The 16449-nt window shown below is 35.0% G+C and overlaps 1 protein-coding gene across 1 annotated transcript in view; it reads right to left on the bottom strand.

Annotated features, from left to right (window-relative positions):
- Positions 1–4813, bottom strand: part of Smp_132520 (hypothetical protein) — a gene marked incomplete at both ends in the record, with an annotated part of 34661 nt that extends 29848 nt beyond the window's left edge. Inside the window, 3 exons of the mRNA XM_018799722.1 lie at positions 614–972; positions 4425–4711; positions 4752–4813. Coding sequence (XP_018651482.1) covers positions 614–972; positions 4425–4711; positions 4752–4813 — 708 coding nt within the window. The remainder of the gene's footprint in view (positions 1–613; positions 973–4424; positions 4712–4751) is intronic.
- Between the last annotated feature and the right edge of the window lie 11636 nt (positions 4814–16449).

Raw genomic sequence — 16449 nt, 5'->3', positions numbered from 1 at the left:
AGTATGTTTATCTGTTTTCTTCAGATCTCATTTGTTCTCGTCATTCTTAAGACATTTGGTTGTATATTTCTACTGAAATACAACAAAGAAATGTATAAATGAGAGCTAATTCTACAGTTAAATTAGCATTACGTTTTAAAGCAGAATAGTAACGCGAGACTGCAGGATCCACTGTAAAACTGTTGAGTCAGCTTCCGGAGAACTTCAATGGAGCCTCCAGAGGCCCAAAAGGAGCCGAAGAGCCCTAGCCAATCAGAGTATGATGGAACATTCTAGAATTTCAACGTGGCGTGCTACTATTGGCCGGTAGCATAATATGTCGTTAACGGATTGGCTGAAATATGATGTTGATTTAACAGACTCTAACATCTATAAATACCTCTGATTTTCTGTACAAGAAATAACCCTGGAGTAAAGTGTTTTCTCTCATACATTCGTCTTCTCTCTGGTGTTCAAGTCGCTCAGCAGTTCTAGCCTGTGGGTTACCAGAATAGCTTAGGAAACGGATATAGCGTTCAATCGACGAAACATATCAAAAACACATATTTTTCAAAGTATATCAGGTACATAGATATCAAGAAAATTTAAGAGTCTTGTTGAAATAATAACTTACCTTACGTTCAGATGTCCATGGGTTCTCCCTAAGTTGAGTTTCTATTGCTGGTTCTTGAAATACAACATATCTTTTACCAGGTAAAGATAAAATTTTATAAAACATAAACTCATAACCTTCGGTAAAATGCGAATTTTTCAATTTGCTTGTTTCAAGTAATTTATTCCAACGTATAGAATTTCCATGTAAAGACCAATAATCATTATCATATATATTAGAATCATCCGTTAAATGATGTAAAGTATCATCCTGTAAAGTTTCATTAACATTAACAATTCTATTTGATATTAGATTAAGTTGTTTTAATTCTAACCTAGGGATATATCTATTAGACAAATAGGCTAATGTTAAATAACCATCTAAAACAGAAGAAGAAGAGAGTGAAATAGAGCAAAATGATAACATTGTTTAAAATATAATTCTAAACATGTAAAGCTAACAGTAAGTCACATGTTAATGTGAATAAACAAATCCTAACAATCTATAGTAAGCAGAGATGGATAGTGGCTAGCAGTGGAATCCAGAACGCGCGTTTCGTTCTATTTGGGACTCATCAGTTGGATGTACCAATTAGAGACTGACCAGTTGCAGTCCTAACACATCGATGGGAAGATTCGAACAAACAATACTAAATGAATCTAACAATCTACAGTTAAAAGCTAGCTGAATAACCATAAAAGAATATCAAGATGAGTGGCAGATAAACCAAAATCAAACAAAACAATCTAAATAAATTCAAAGAAACGAACTAACATAAGTCATTTCTTATCTTCAATAGTTCATAAATGTAATATCATTCAATGATACATTCAAATTATTAACCGGAATAAACAAATCTACTACACAACTGTTGAATCATCATTTGTCAGTGTGAATTATGTAAACATTTATAATTGTACACACAGAGAGAGGATGTGTTGAAATGTTAATCTAACTTATTCATTGTTTCATCTCGAAATATGTCCGTTATTTAGTCTGCATTATCATTACTTACTCATTATAAAACAAAATAAGGGTTATTATTATTATTTCTATTATTATTCTTAATGTATTAATTAATTAGCTTCATTAGAATGTGTCGGAAGTTAATCAGTAAAGTGATAAAAGTCAGTAACACGTGTCATGTTTTCTTTTAATTTATGTTTATAGATGATAACATAGATAGAAACGAGAAAATGGAGTATGTAAAGGAGTTTCATAATGTTGAGTATTTTATTCATCTATGTTCCTCATTCAATTCATTTTGTTTTTGTTAAAAAAATGTATGAAACTAACATTTCTAATACGTTTTAAATGAAACAATAAAAAGAGCTATTTATTTCAGACAGAATGAATAAAAGATGGATGGTGGTTAGTAGTGGAATCCAGGACGCGCGTTTCGTTCTGTTTGGGACTCGTCAGCTGGATGTACCTGCATCTCAGAGCTGATGTTCACTCTGGGACTTGAACCCAGTACCTTTCGCTTCAAACGCCATCGCGTTGTCCCCTCGGTTACTGAGTCCTGCTAGCCACTATCCATCTTTGCTTATAATGCTTGTGAAATAAGGCTATATCGAGGCAATGCGCACAGTGTGCACATATGCTAATAAGAGACTGACCAGTTGCAGTCCTAAACATCAATAGGAAGATTCAAACAAGCAATACTAAGCGAATTTAAAATGGATAAAACTTTAAAAATAACAAAACAATTAAAAAAATTTATGCGTTTATGAATAAGATGTAAACGTTTCAACTAGATGATTGTAGAAAGAAAATAACTTAAACCAATGAGAACGTCTTGTCATGTAAACAGTGTTTTTGTGTTTATATACTATGAATGCTTCAGAGCACTCTTAGGATGTATTCTTTATTCCAGATTCACAGGATAATCTAAGGATTATGTGTCCCAATAATGAGTAAATGGAAATGATAATAGTATGACACTTAAAGTTTTTCACCAAATTAGCTTTTATTTGAGCACTGAGTAAAACGTGCTAGATAGCCCAGTATTTAAAATTCCAATAATAAGGTTCTAACGTAAGAAGATATCTTATGAACACCTCAATTACCAACATGGTGTGACCAGGACATGAACTGCATAATTGTTTCCATATAATCTAAAATACTTGCTAGGCAGACTTTACCCGACTAATGACATTTTTAGGAGTATTTACCTGACTGGATGCGACATGAGATTTTCTGTTACAGATATGACAGACAAATATTTTGCTGGAGTTCAAAGGACTCAGTAACAAAACTGTTGACTACTGTTATGCCATAGTTATCTCGGGATTAACAAAATATAATACTTCAAAGAACTTGAAAACAATAATCAATAGCAATGTCTTCCACAACTTGAAAAATACACTGACCACCGCAGCATGTTACTTAAAACTTTCGTGAAAAACTTATCAAAACAATCAAGAGTCCTAAAAAAATGCATTTAACGCAATTTGCTGAGAATATTATAACACTTAAAAACTTGTTTCTGGAATAAACTTCAGAGAATAGTTTGGCGTGGGGAAAACGACCAGCAACAGTTAGGTAATTACCTGAAAAATAGCGAAATATGTACTGTTGCACCACATTATTCAGTTACAAAAACCATACTAGATGGGATTTTCAGCATCTGATATGCATTACTTTGTTCCTTGGGACTTTAGACTTTCACCCTTTGGTTTGATTAACAAATAAGTACATTCATACTATTGTACCATCCGGTCACTTAGAAATTTATGACCTTTTTTGATACCTCACTTTTTAAGCCAGCTTAGCAATAATAAAATATTTGAGTGAATAGTGAACAAGTTATTCATCTGATACTCTTATTAATATTTCTTTATTAAATTAAGGGCGATGCATAAAATTCAAATTTTGATATGTGGTAAACAATACATTAGGCCATCATGCTCTTTAAAACAGAATTATCAAACAAAACATAGGGTGAATTATAAAGAATGTACTTCTGTATAAGGTGATAACGCTTTTGTATGTATAAATTAAAAGAAACAATGGTCTTAATAGGATAACAACTGATGAAAACTGCTTTGAAATTACTAAACAAATTAAATATTTCCAGTAAATTCCCTCTAACTACTCAAGGATCTTGATAAACTTTCACATTTCGAAAGATTCTGTGCAACTGATGGTTTGTTAGTTAAATCAGTACTTGTTGGCAGTCAAAAGTAAAAATAGGTATCCTTACATTTTGAGTTCTAAACATCATGTCCACGCAGTTGGTTGATTTTTGCTTCATATTTTCTTTTACGTGCTAGTCAAGAAATACACTTGAGGGGCTAGATGATAATATTCCTTACATAATCTGTCTTTAAAAGTGTTAAAAACAGTTGATTATTTTACCTAAATGCAATCTTATTGACAAAGATCATTATTCATTAAAGTATCATTCACGTTTTAATTTCCAATAAAACAAGAGGAAGCTTAGACCTAGGGAAAATAAAATACAGATTCTTATCGTGTTTAGTGCCTTTTTAGTAAATACAAAGCGCCTACAGAAACCTGAACCATTCTATTGCCTGATTACTAAAAAATTAAGCTAATATAGCATATCTATTCCTGTTTAAACTAAACAAAATAGAGGAAAGCTTTCATTTTGATGTAGCTTTCTCGAATAAATATCTTGACTATGTTTGGCATAAAAATATGTGGATTTATCTAGATAGCAATAAAAAACCATCCTTGTTTTTGTGATTACTATTTAAGTAAAGTGTTTAAAGTTACTACAACGGGATGGGCAGCTAATTAGAAAGCGGGTAAACAGGTGGGATTCCATAAGCTATAAAATTCCGTAGCATTTGTGATATCAACTAACCTGAATACTCATAAATTATCCTGCTATTTGGATATCCAAGAAACACGTGCTCTTCTAACAAAGACGACCAAACTAGCCCTTTCTTCATTAGAATACTACAGCGTACATTTATATCGAATTTTCCACATATTTCGTACAAATCTGGCTTTAGTTGAATAACTGAGTAGATAACAGAGTCGCAATGGCCTTTTTTAAAATTTACGTTTGACTGATGTTGGACCGCCGGCCATGCGATAGTATCACGAGTGAAAAACTCATCGGATATCGAAACGATGATTATGCTGGAACTGAAAACAATCAGTGACGATAATTAAAATCCGAACATACTTTGTCCCAAGAAATATAAGAATCTTTTCGTTTGAAATCAGACAAAACTTTCCAACGAACATTTCGCTTCCATGTAAAATATTTTCTCTACGATTTGGAGATTGGTCGGTGATAGAAATGTGGAAAAGGCTTATGACAAGGTATATAATGTAGTACTCATGAAGCATTCAGATCACTTTTGACTTTAAAAAGGTATCATTTAGTTTGCTTTTTTGAAAAGAATGTTGATTCCTTCAAGTGATCAGCATCTATCGATAAATTATCCTAGTACTTAAACTGGTAGTGTTCATCAGCTGGTGAAGGTCAAAGGTTTTTGAATTATTCTAACAAATACAAGGTCACACACAAATTAATCACGGCAAGATTATCACTAATACAGTTTTCTCTGCTATACTGTCGTCATTCGGCTGAATAGTTGCAGATTGTAATTATCATATAGTGATCCATTTACATCTGGTGTGGAGAAAGATTCGGCTCACGTGATATATAGATACGAACTTTTATATAACAACTTCAGGATAGAAGGGACATTAAGTGAACATGTATATGTCTTCACAGTTCACAATTCAACCAATCGGGTTGATAACAAAACAATTTGACAGAAACTTTGATATAGCTTAAAAATGTAGCTTAATAATTTCAGGTAGTTACTCCTAGGAATCATATGGTTTATTTCGAAAATATTCGTTGCATTAAACTTAAAAATGCATGTCAAAATGAGTAGTGGTAATGGCTTGTGGTAAATAAGCATGAAGTTTTTGTCCAGCAGAAGATATAGTTGATGACATCCTGTGTGAATTAATCCTCTATCAATCAATAAGTAGTCAACAGGGTTTAGTCGGATGAATACCTCATTCAAATATGCAAGTCTACTGATCATACCTTAAGATTTACTGACTTCCCATATCGGCATTTTTTTTATCTAACTGAACTGCTATTATTCGATCGGTTGTTATTTTAGCTTCTCTCCACTATCGTACAATATTGGTCATAGATGTTAATCTGGTATATGCTTCGTCTGTTAGAAGTGCAAGCTACAACAACATTGGTTGACTTTCACAGAATAATCTTCTTTTTACAGGACAATTGGATCCTACTAGCTATTCCAAAGAGTCAGTGATTTTGACCACATAGAAAAAGTCATATTGTTAACTGAGCTCTGTGAATTTGCTGAGCAGATTATGACAAAAATATTTATTTTCAGCTCTCTCCATAACCCTCAATGGTGCGAACTGTGTGTTGATTGGTTTACATTTGGAAGACTCCGACTTAAATAACGGCTGATACTTCTTATTTCCAATCAAAATGCGGTCTAACATTGGCTAAAAAAGCACTTAAAAGGGGCATAACGATGAAGTATAAATTGATTTGTTTATTTTTATAAAACTCGCGGTTTGACTTCATTCAAGCCAGTATATGTACACGTGTTTTTGTCTCTCAGTGCCTCTTTAGTTTTGAAAAGCTTCAATCTTACGGTACTTAGATCAACAGCAATCACTGTAAAAAAAATGTGACAGACTCGTAGTTACTGGATTGAAATTCCTTAGTTGGCAACTTGGCAACCTCATTATTGATTGCATGCGCTGTGTACTTCCAAAGAGTCCCAGCCTAGAAAATTCAGTGTGGTACACGCTTCGTTACTTATGAAGCAATTTGCAAGACTACCTAGGCAAAACTTGATAATTTGCTAATAACCAAGCTTGATCATGGCCTTATAAAATCAATAAAAATAAAAATGAGCTGAAATAGCTTCGACGAAAAAGGGAGATGACCATTTGTGCATCAGAATGCTGTCTTAGTGCTATATTTCAAAATCTACACGTGATCTTATTCTTTCAGCCCCTTTTTGAACCACCTTTAATTATACAGTTATTTATCCATTTATACCATATTTGCATTTATCTTCTTTAATATATTACCGTTCTCTTGCCCAAAAAGTATCTTAATATAAGAGAATTAGACTAAGCAGTTATACCTCAACTGCTCCTCCACAAACGACTCAGCTTCAGTAGTCATGAATGTTGTCTGCTTCGCTTCTCGTAGTTTTGTTTTCTTACCCTCTTTTTCAGCCCTCTCAAGATATGCCACCGAAAGCGCATATGGGACGGGCGACCTCGTCCTGCGTCATCAATAATGCGTCAAATGTTCCAAAGGTATATAAGGTCAAGATTCAAAGAAGCTCTCAAATTTATGTGGAATCACTCCTAAATATCCGTTGCACGTCGCAACGTATTCTCTATAAAGCACCCCAACTGTCATATTGACAATACGAATCTTAATAATATTATTTAAATTCATGTGAGAAGTGTTATCCCTTATAAGTTTATGATCAATATACGTTATAAAATATCAGACTAAATGAGTAATCCACCACACGGAAGACTGTATCTTCTGTAACAATTTGATCTTGCCTGTAAACTGACATGCTTCATGCAATAGTCTGTTATCCGAGAATAAGTCATAATTGTAATTATTATTTATTATTGAAGAGTTAAAGAAGATGGGGTTATAGTAATTAAGAATGATGCAGTATATAAATATTTTGACAGGTCACATTAAGATGAATAGTGATAGCCGTTGGTTAATGGCTTAACTTGTGGGCAGTACAAGTATTTTGTTTTTTGGAAATGGAAAACTGTCAATATTATAGAAATAATAATATATTTCTGCAAGGGCAGGTACACGCCATTTTTACAGGCATGATCTACATGATCTTCGGTACAAGTTGGAAAGTCAGTCAATGTCGGGATGCCATCTATATGCATTGTTTTTCAATTGAATTTGCATCCGTAGGCTATTTGAAGAAACATAAATCTAAACGCGGAGTGGGAGAATTTCAACTAGTGTTCCAGTTAGGTTGTTAAGTTTAATGTGGTTTGTTTAGTTACAAAGAGATTTTGTTCGACCTTATTATCTCTTATCCATGATAGAATTTACTTCAACTACTAATACACATGAAGCCTTGTCAAAAATCTTTTTATGCGTGAGAATATTGATAACCATGTTAATTTCGGACATATAGCCAAAATTAATTCGTGAGAGGCGCGCTCTCAACTCCATCTTTTGAGGTTCAATAAATGGTTGATGGTGTATACAAGTTAGCAGCAAGTATCAAGTTTGGGATAATATAGAGACCTATGTGCGTGAATTTTAATGAATAAAAATGTTGGAAACAACTAAGCATATGTGACACAACTATGGGTAACATGGTGTTGCAGGATGCTTTCGGCTAGATGAATCTATAGAACATGATGAACAGTGATTGATGCTCATGTGATCATCAAGGAGAACATAAGTTATAACTAGGGGGAGTACAACCGCCAACTCATCCCTATGATAATGACATGAACGTTTGTAACTGTCTTAGTAAATTTGACAATGATATTTTTAGTTTTCAGGAGATTCGCTCGCTTATACAGCTTATATTTATGGAGAAACGTACTGAAATCATCTATGTTGGATAAATGTATCCACAAGAAAACAACACAATTTAACGATAGTTGTAAGTCAGCTTACCAAGGAGTTTGTTAATAATTTCATCAATTTTGCCAATCATATTACATGGTTGTTAAGTCATGAAATGCTTTATGACGATATTAGGAAAATATCATGAATAACTAGTTTAGTGTTGACTGAGAACTAGCCAGTGGGAAATGGGTATTGTTGTTTAAGGTGACTTGAAGATATCAGAAGTTTCCAGCATTAATGGTTTGAAGCTTCCTGATTATAAAACAAATTTCCACCCAGAAATATTTGTTCACTTAGTGTTAATTTTAGTATTAAGCCCCTGAGTTTTTATTTTGATCGCTTGCCTGAGAAACAATTACGCAGTAGTATAGTTATTGTACAAGTGCAATACGATAATATCCGAACGAAGTGACTTCATTATCATAGCTTTTTTTAACGTCTTTTAGGCAACTAATCTGGTAGCACATTTCCTAAACTCAAATATGCACAGTAATGACAAGTATGATGGATTTAGTAGAAAATGTTAAAGGTGGCTCAAGTAACATATTAAATTACGGCTCCTTATTTCTAGTGAGATGTCACGAACCAACGGTATTAATGCGAACTTTTTCACGCAAAATACCTCTTTATACCATGTAAAAAAAAACTGAACTGGTTCCACTTCCTACCAAGTAACCCTATTACAAGCAAACTAGACAATTGGTTAAAAACGAAGCCCACTCCATACCCTATAAAATCTAAAAACAAAAAAGAGAGTTCAAACAGCTTCGAAAAAAAGGGAGACAGCCATTTGTATCGGAATACTGTTTTCAGCACTTTATTTTATAATTACACAATTCCATACTTCTTTCTGAACCAACATCATTTATACAGTTCCTTATTCCACCCATACCTTGTTCACACTTATTTTTCTTTAACACATTAGTATGCTCTTACCTAATAAGTACTTCAGTAACAGACAAATAGACTAAATGGTCATATCTTAACTATTCCTCCATGAATATTGTGTGCTCTGCTTTTCGTCCTTCCCTTTTCTTACACCTTTTTCAGCACCCTGGAGATACCCCACCGAAAACAGATATGGCACGGGTGACTTCGTCCTACACCGTTATTAAAGCCTCGGATATTCCGGAGGGACAGAAAGTCGAAGCTCCTAAAAGCCCCTACCTTCGCATGTATCTATTCTTGACCATCAGCTGAATGTTGCAACGCTACCTTCATAAAGTGCGCCATGTGTGATATTGACATATTTCTTACCTAATCCATTTACATTCATACCTTATAAAATATCAATCCAGCTGAATAATTTTCTACAGTGAAAGTTGTAACTTCTTTACCAATTTGATCTTGCATGTAAACCGGCATGCCTCATGTAACAAAGTGTTACTTGAGAATAAATTATTATTATTATTATTAATTGTTAAATTAAAATGGCATACAGATAATACAATGCAACGCATGTACAAGCCAGGTTAGCATGTACATTGATGAGGGATAGAAATTAAAAAAGGTTGGTGAAGAAAGTTCAAATGTTAGTACATGACTTATGGAACTACATTTAGGAACATGATGGACTTAATTTATTATTTTCACAGGTGGTTCCTGTATTAAGCTTACTAATATTCATAAATATGTAGTAGTGACAATGCGAACTTTGAAGTGTCGACTTTATTCTGAATCTAATATGGTTCTTCTGCAAACAACGCACTTTAATATAGTAGTGTGTTGTCATTTGAAGCTGTTAAATACATATTATACTAAGAACGGTCTTGAAAATAATTCAAATGAAGTATACTTAGCTAGTCTAAGAGAAAATAAATATATGTTAAAGCGTATCAAAAACGTAATAGATCATCTGTTAAAACAAACTCACGGGAATTGTTTTCGGGATTTAGATAATCCAACAGATTCGACGTATAAAAGATCAAGTGTGTTAAGTTTTAGCGATCCAAAACGAACCACATAAAACATGAAGTATTGCAACTTATATTGTCTTTGTTATATGATAAAAAAACCAAAAATGAAAATCAGAGAGGCAGTGGTCGAAAGAAAAGATACTTAGGGATAGTCCACAAATTAAAATGGAGTAGAATGTTAGGTGAAAAAGCTAGATGAAGACATAGATTCAAGTAACTATCCAGTCCTTGCTTACGTTGCTAGTCAGTAGGTACTTATATCGATTAAGAGACATATTTGTTAGTGTTTGGTGTTTTATTTCACTGAAGCATGTAAATACGACGAAATGCTGTTAATGAACCATCACGAATTATCATAAATATAGATGATCAATTACTAGTAGAAAACTGCTTACAAATAGTTGTACCTTCTTGACGATAGATGTAGTATTTCTCCACGTTTCAGCTCCGAACAGTAGAACAGACTGTCTTGACGTTCGTATTGAAGATCCACACTTTGAAATTAGTTGACAGTTGTTTTGAGTTCCATGTGTTCTTCCATTGTAAAAATGCTGCCCTTCCTTTGTCAATTATCGCCTTTATATCTGCATCCGATCCTCCTTGTTCATCAATGATGCTGATCAGGTACGTGAATGTTTCCACCTCTTCCAGAGTTTCACCATCAAGTGTGGTTAGCTTGGAGTTCTCCGTGTTGTATTTAAGAATCTCGCCTTTTCCTTTGTGTATGCTGATGCCTGTCTTCGTCTGTATTTGTTCGTGTGTACGATTTCATGACCAATATTACTCCGGAACTGCTTAATGCCTAGGTGTAATAGTTTAATTAAGGGTTTAAAAGTACTCTAAACTGAACATGACCAACTGTTCGTTCATCCCTTTGGTATCTGATTACTTGGATAAACACAGTTTAAGTAGGTCCGAAAAAAACAGAGTCCGAACAAAACGAAAATAAAACTCCCAAAGTAGTCGTGATAAAGCATAGACATGTAGGTAGGTATGTTACTAGCAATCACATTACCGAACATAATTTAATCCGCGATAACAAAGTAACGATCCCGAAGATAGCTCTATAGTACTTAACACCTGTGCGAAAACCACTAGCCTTGCTTTTTATCCATGTCATTAAAAGATGAAGTTCAACGAGGAACCGCCGGGACATAAAATCGAATGTTGAGGACAGGTAGAAGAATACAGGGATCAAAATCTGACTATAGTCACACGAAGCACTTTTCTCACCTTTATACTACATATGTTATTTTGTCATTAGGAAAACACCTGTTCATTGCAAGTGACAAGAATCAGGATAGAAAAATAAGGTGAATAAAGTTTATACTTACCGGGCAGTTAACTATTTTATATTGTGCCTAAATACGTCACGACAATGCAATACAGTCTCATGCTAAGTACTTCGAATCTGAGTTCTTGATTGTGTCTCGTTGAAGTTCTGGAACTTTTGGTATCATTTCCGTTATTTTATTTAAACGCCAAATTACGTGGTTAGCACAGGTTGAGCTGCAATAATCCCGAAGTTTTTCTTGGGTTTTATGGCAGAAAAAAACTTAATTGAGTGTAACTGTTTTATTGTGTACAAATATGGTTGTCGATTCCTTATGCCCAAAACTTTATGGTCAAATAGGTTTTAAATGTTATTTTTGTGGTTCCAAACTTTGATAGTGTGGCTGGTCAATTTTCCTAGCTAAAGCACAGATAGGTGTCTTACCTAGACCACTCTACCATAACTGTCATGCTATCATGTGTTCACAGAACACACTGGCAACCAAGAGAATTCTGCGGCTTAGTAATTTTATTAAACGTAAAAGAACAAATTAAATAGACGAGTGTCAACGTGCACAGGTCGTGATTTCATTGGCACACTTCCTGATCTATGACTGTGACCAAATAACAGGCGCTAGAATACATATTTCTGACAGAGCAAGCACATACCATTTTTATAGATATCATAATAATTTACAACATCGGTTTGAAGCTTTGATGCTTGCAATGTAGGGTTGATAGAGAGAATACATCAATGAAAGAGCAGTACATTCGTGCAGATGTACCAGGGGGCTTACAATCAGGTTTGATTGTTAGTAGTGTACTATGAATGCAGTTTTATGATCTGCTTTAAAGATAAACACCGAGTCTACACTTCAGTCATCGAAAACTCTCATCTGGTCCTGACCCAGAAGCATTGCGTTAAAAGCCTAATCCTGTCAAGCATTTATGCAATAGAACTATTTTAGTTTATAGTAGTTATAAAATATATATGAAGAGTGCTTGGTGTGGGATTTGGTATTGTAAAGGGTGTCTTTTAAGTTTACTTCAAATGTAAGAAGCTCCATATCTGTGTACTGAGTGTGATGCCTAAGAAAGAGAAAAAAAGGAGCAGTAAGGCATTTAGACATAGACCCTAAGTAGTGCTGAACAGTTTGTCATGAAAATACGAAGGTATGGTAAATTAGCAGATGAAACTCTTACTATCTACTGTTAGTTGTACTTGATGGAGTTGCTTCAGCGACCAGACGTCCAACGATCAGGCTTTCCAGGTAGAGACAGCGGTGTTGAATGATTGATTTGGCTGGAGTTTACCGGAATTTTACTGACCGGATACGATCACCATGTCACAGCCTAGATTCTCACCTAACGGGTGGTGAAAATAAAATGATAATAGTTTATTGATGCAACTAACGGTGACCTGAAAGTACTAAACAACTAATTTGTCCCAAAATGGGGCTTCACAGCAGTATGCGTCCGTGATACTTCAAATTTGATGTTGAATTTACAAGAAAACATGATGGAAACCTACAGCAAGTCACTGAGATGACCAGCTTTCACGTTTTCACAGGTGGGTCCCAATTAGAAGACAAAACTTAATCATATCCCTTACTAAACTAATGGGAAGGTTTTGTAGTCTATAGGTCGTACATAACGAACTGGGCATCCGTAAGAAGACACTTATCGAAAACGAGTAACATTCGATATTTATTGGCAATAGTATGAAACGGAAATGTTTGTAGGACAAATTATCTCGGTGGTAGAAACAAAACTTCATATAGGCATCGATTTCAAAGATGACATAGTTATAGATGTACTAAAGAGAATCTGCGATTCTCTTGAAAGAATATTCAGTGCAACAACATAGTGGTGTGCTCTCCGGTTGATTAGCGCTCATCAATAATCCTTAGAATAAACTGTCTCATTTGACTAACTCTTTATGCATTCATCAATTTATCCGTTCATGTTTAGTCAGATATATAGGTCAATTGACGCGTACTTTATCCGAAAAAAAATGTGACAGCATTATTCTGTTTGACTTGGAGGAAGCGGAAATGCTTCAATAAGAAGCCCGACAATGCTTCGTCACCCTCTTTTCTCTTCGTACTTTCTTTTCTCGACAGATATCTGCTTCCCTTCTATCTTCCCCACTGACCATTCACTCCCAACTACTTTTTTCTTTTTCTGTTTCTATGATCCGAATGATTACAGTTCATCTCGATTTCAGAATTTTATTTTATGAGACTCAGCTTTCATTTCCCAATGATGATTTCCCCATCTATCGACACTATGAATATACTAACAACTAAACTATTGGTTGCCTTGCTGAGAAATAGAGTTTTAATGCTTTTATTCATTTTACTTCACTGTCACCATGTTTAAGAGAATTTTATGATCAATTTTATTGTAAACATTATCATCCTGAAAAATGATCATGTACTTGCGGATGCGTAGCTATGAAAACGAAATTGCTGACAAAAGAACGCTTCGCTCAAAACCGATTTTTAGTAATTTATATTTTTCGAAATCGTTCATTATTTGATTTAGTGATTCTAAGAAATATGTAGAATTACGGAAAATGTGAATGGGGACAATATTCATTCGCAGAACAAGTATATAGTAAACAATTTCATAGTCTGAGTGTAAGTAGTTTTAATAATCTAGGATATATGCTAAATCATAAAGATGATTGCTATCATGAAAGTAATGTTTTCCACCCTATTTAGCTATGCATGACTGCTTGTTACAGGCTGTCATATCTCTCTATGATATTATTGTAGGTGCGAATAAGTTTTCATGTCCGAATTGCATAGTGGATCACTACACCATTTTGTACCTTTTCTTCATAATCACGAAGACGAAGTTGATAGATTCAAAACTGAAGGCATCTTATTTAAGAAAATGTCCTGAAATCATCTTCAGGCGTTCGAATGGATTTTAATTTCAGCGGAAATATTCAAATGACTTATATTGTTAATATAGTCCGACGTTATGGTTCTCAGTACATCTGTACAAAATTTGATTTTCTGAAGGCTTATTGGCAGGTCAAGGTCAAATGGAGTTTTCGAGTGTTTCTGAGATAGAACATTGCTTAGGAGGAATAAAACAGTTTTTGAGGTGCCCCATATGGTGAGTTACTTAAAGAAATAAGTTATATTGGGATAGTTTGGATGATGTTCTAAATCCTGTTGTAACACCATGCTCTCATATTTACTGCAAGTTTTGTATGGATAAACATTTTGAGAAGAAAAGAAATGCCAACTGCCCTCTTTGTAACAAGAATCTGTCTTCCAGGTGATATTTTGCCCCTGACTTTATTTTCCAGGTCTTTAAAGAGTTCAAGCAAAGTCGTAACTGTAATCGACTTATGTAAGAAAATTATATCGACTTATGAGTCTGAAGCAAAAACTAAACGTTGGTTATTTGATTTTACTGTTTATATCCTTTAGTTGTCTCTCGGGACCTTGTAGGTAGCTTGCATCTCAGTCAAGAGCTGACACAGGTAATAGTATATTTGTATTAGTAAATACATTGACCATTAGGTGGACGCAACTACTTCATGTGTCTTACCAACTAGTAGAAACTCTGGAGATTTTCAAATCAACGGCAAGGATATTCGTCCTCGACCTCGCAATCGGATTCTTTTGGGCACCACCGCACGCACACAGCGAACAAAACAAATGAACAAGCAGATCAGTGCTCCACCCTTTGAAGAGGTTCTTACCCAGCCAATGCGTAGTTTGAGCGCCTCTACCGAAGTAAAAGAGCTTGGTTTGCCAAAGCAAAGTGTAGAGAACAGTGATGCGTTCCTCGATATATTTAGTCTTACACAACAAACTCAACCGATGATAGATTCATTTGATAGTGGTTCATTGTTTGCACCAGTTGAAGGTATGGGTCATACAAACTTTTTAGACAATACTCGTGTAGATCACAATACTCAAAAACACGAATCAAAACCTATATCAAAATTACTTCGGAAAACTTCGAAAAGAATTAGGCGCGCTGCATGTCTGCCGCCTCTTCCACCAGTCACGCGAACTGCAGTTTTGACGCGTAATAGTCCAGAAGCTGTTTTTCACGGTTCGCTTCCTTCACATAACTCTGTGTCACTGAAAAGGTCATCTAATTCACCGTTTGCAGATGAGAAAAACAGGAAACAATGTCGAAGAGAATCGAATTGTTCCGTTTTGTCTGGTCAGGGGTTGGTTACGAAAACACATGAGGTTTTATGTCATGTACAACCGTCAGAGAATTTATATGTCAACACCAAAAGCCTTAGCAGTCTCTTCAACCAGGAGGAAATCAAAAGTAAATTAGATATGCAACCAACTGGTCCTCATAAATCAACGTCAGCTTGCAACCTAAAGAAACGTTCTCACTCGTTCAGTGGGTCTTTATCTCATACTTCGTCAGTACTAGCTGGAAAACGCTTGCTTCAAAAGTACTGTAGCAGACCTCACCGTCTATCAACAATTCAGCACAGTATTTCTTCCAAAAGCCCTGGTTGGTCTCGTTGGCGTCAAATGTATCACGAACTGAGACGTCGAAGTTCGTCATTGCGAATAACCTTCCACAGGTCATCTAGTTTGGTTGGTAAAATGGGATCGAAAGCTTCTGAATCACACAAAAGTCACAAAATACGTACTATCGGAGATTTTTCTAGACGTTCTTCCCTTTCCAGTCTCGGCATTTCTTTGCCTAAATGGGGACGTGGTGTTAGTCGAAGCAGACGTAGGACCAGTGAGAAAACAGTTGAAACTCCTCTGCCTCATGATAAACAAGAAAACATGTCTGATATTTCACTTAATATCGTCCAAGAACATAGTACAACATCAAACAAATCTCAAGATGGTTTCAGTCCAGTATCGCGTGTAACAAAATCAGATTGTCCTAAAGAAACATGTCATTTTATTATGCCTTTGCGACGTTTGATTGAATTCATTAGATGGTGACGGAAGCGCGCCCGCATTGATTCTGATAAATGGCTAGTTTCACTTTCCTTAGCCATCTCCTTCCATAAAGCGCGATTTCTTACCCGT

The sequence above is a fragment of the Schistosoma mansoni genome, chromosome 3, assembly GCF_000237925.1.
Source record: "Schistosoma mansoni strain Puerto Rico chromosome 3, complete genome".
NCBI classification, from domain to species: Eukaryota; Metazoa; Platyhelminthes; class Trematoda; order Strigeidida; family Schistosomatidae; genus Schistosoma; species Schistosoma mansoni.
Note: the sequence above shows the minus strand (reverse complement) of the source record. Positions and strands in the feature narration are given on the sequence as shown.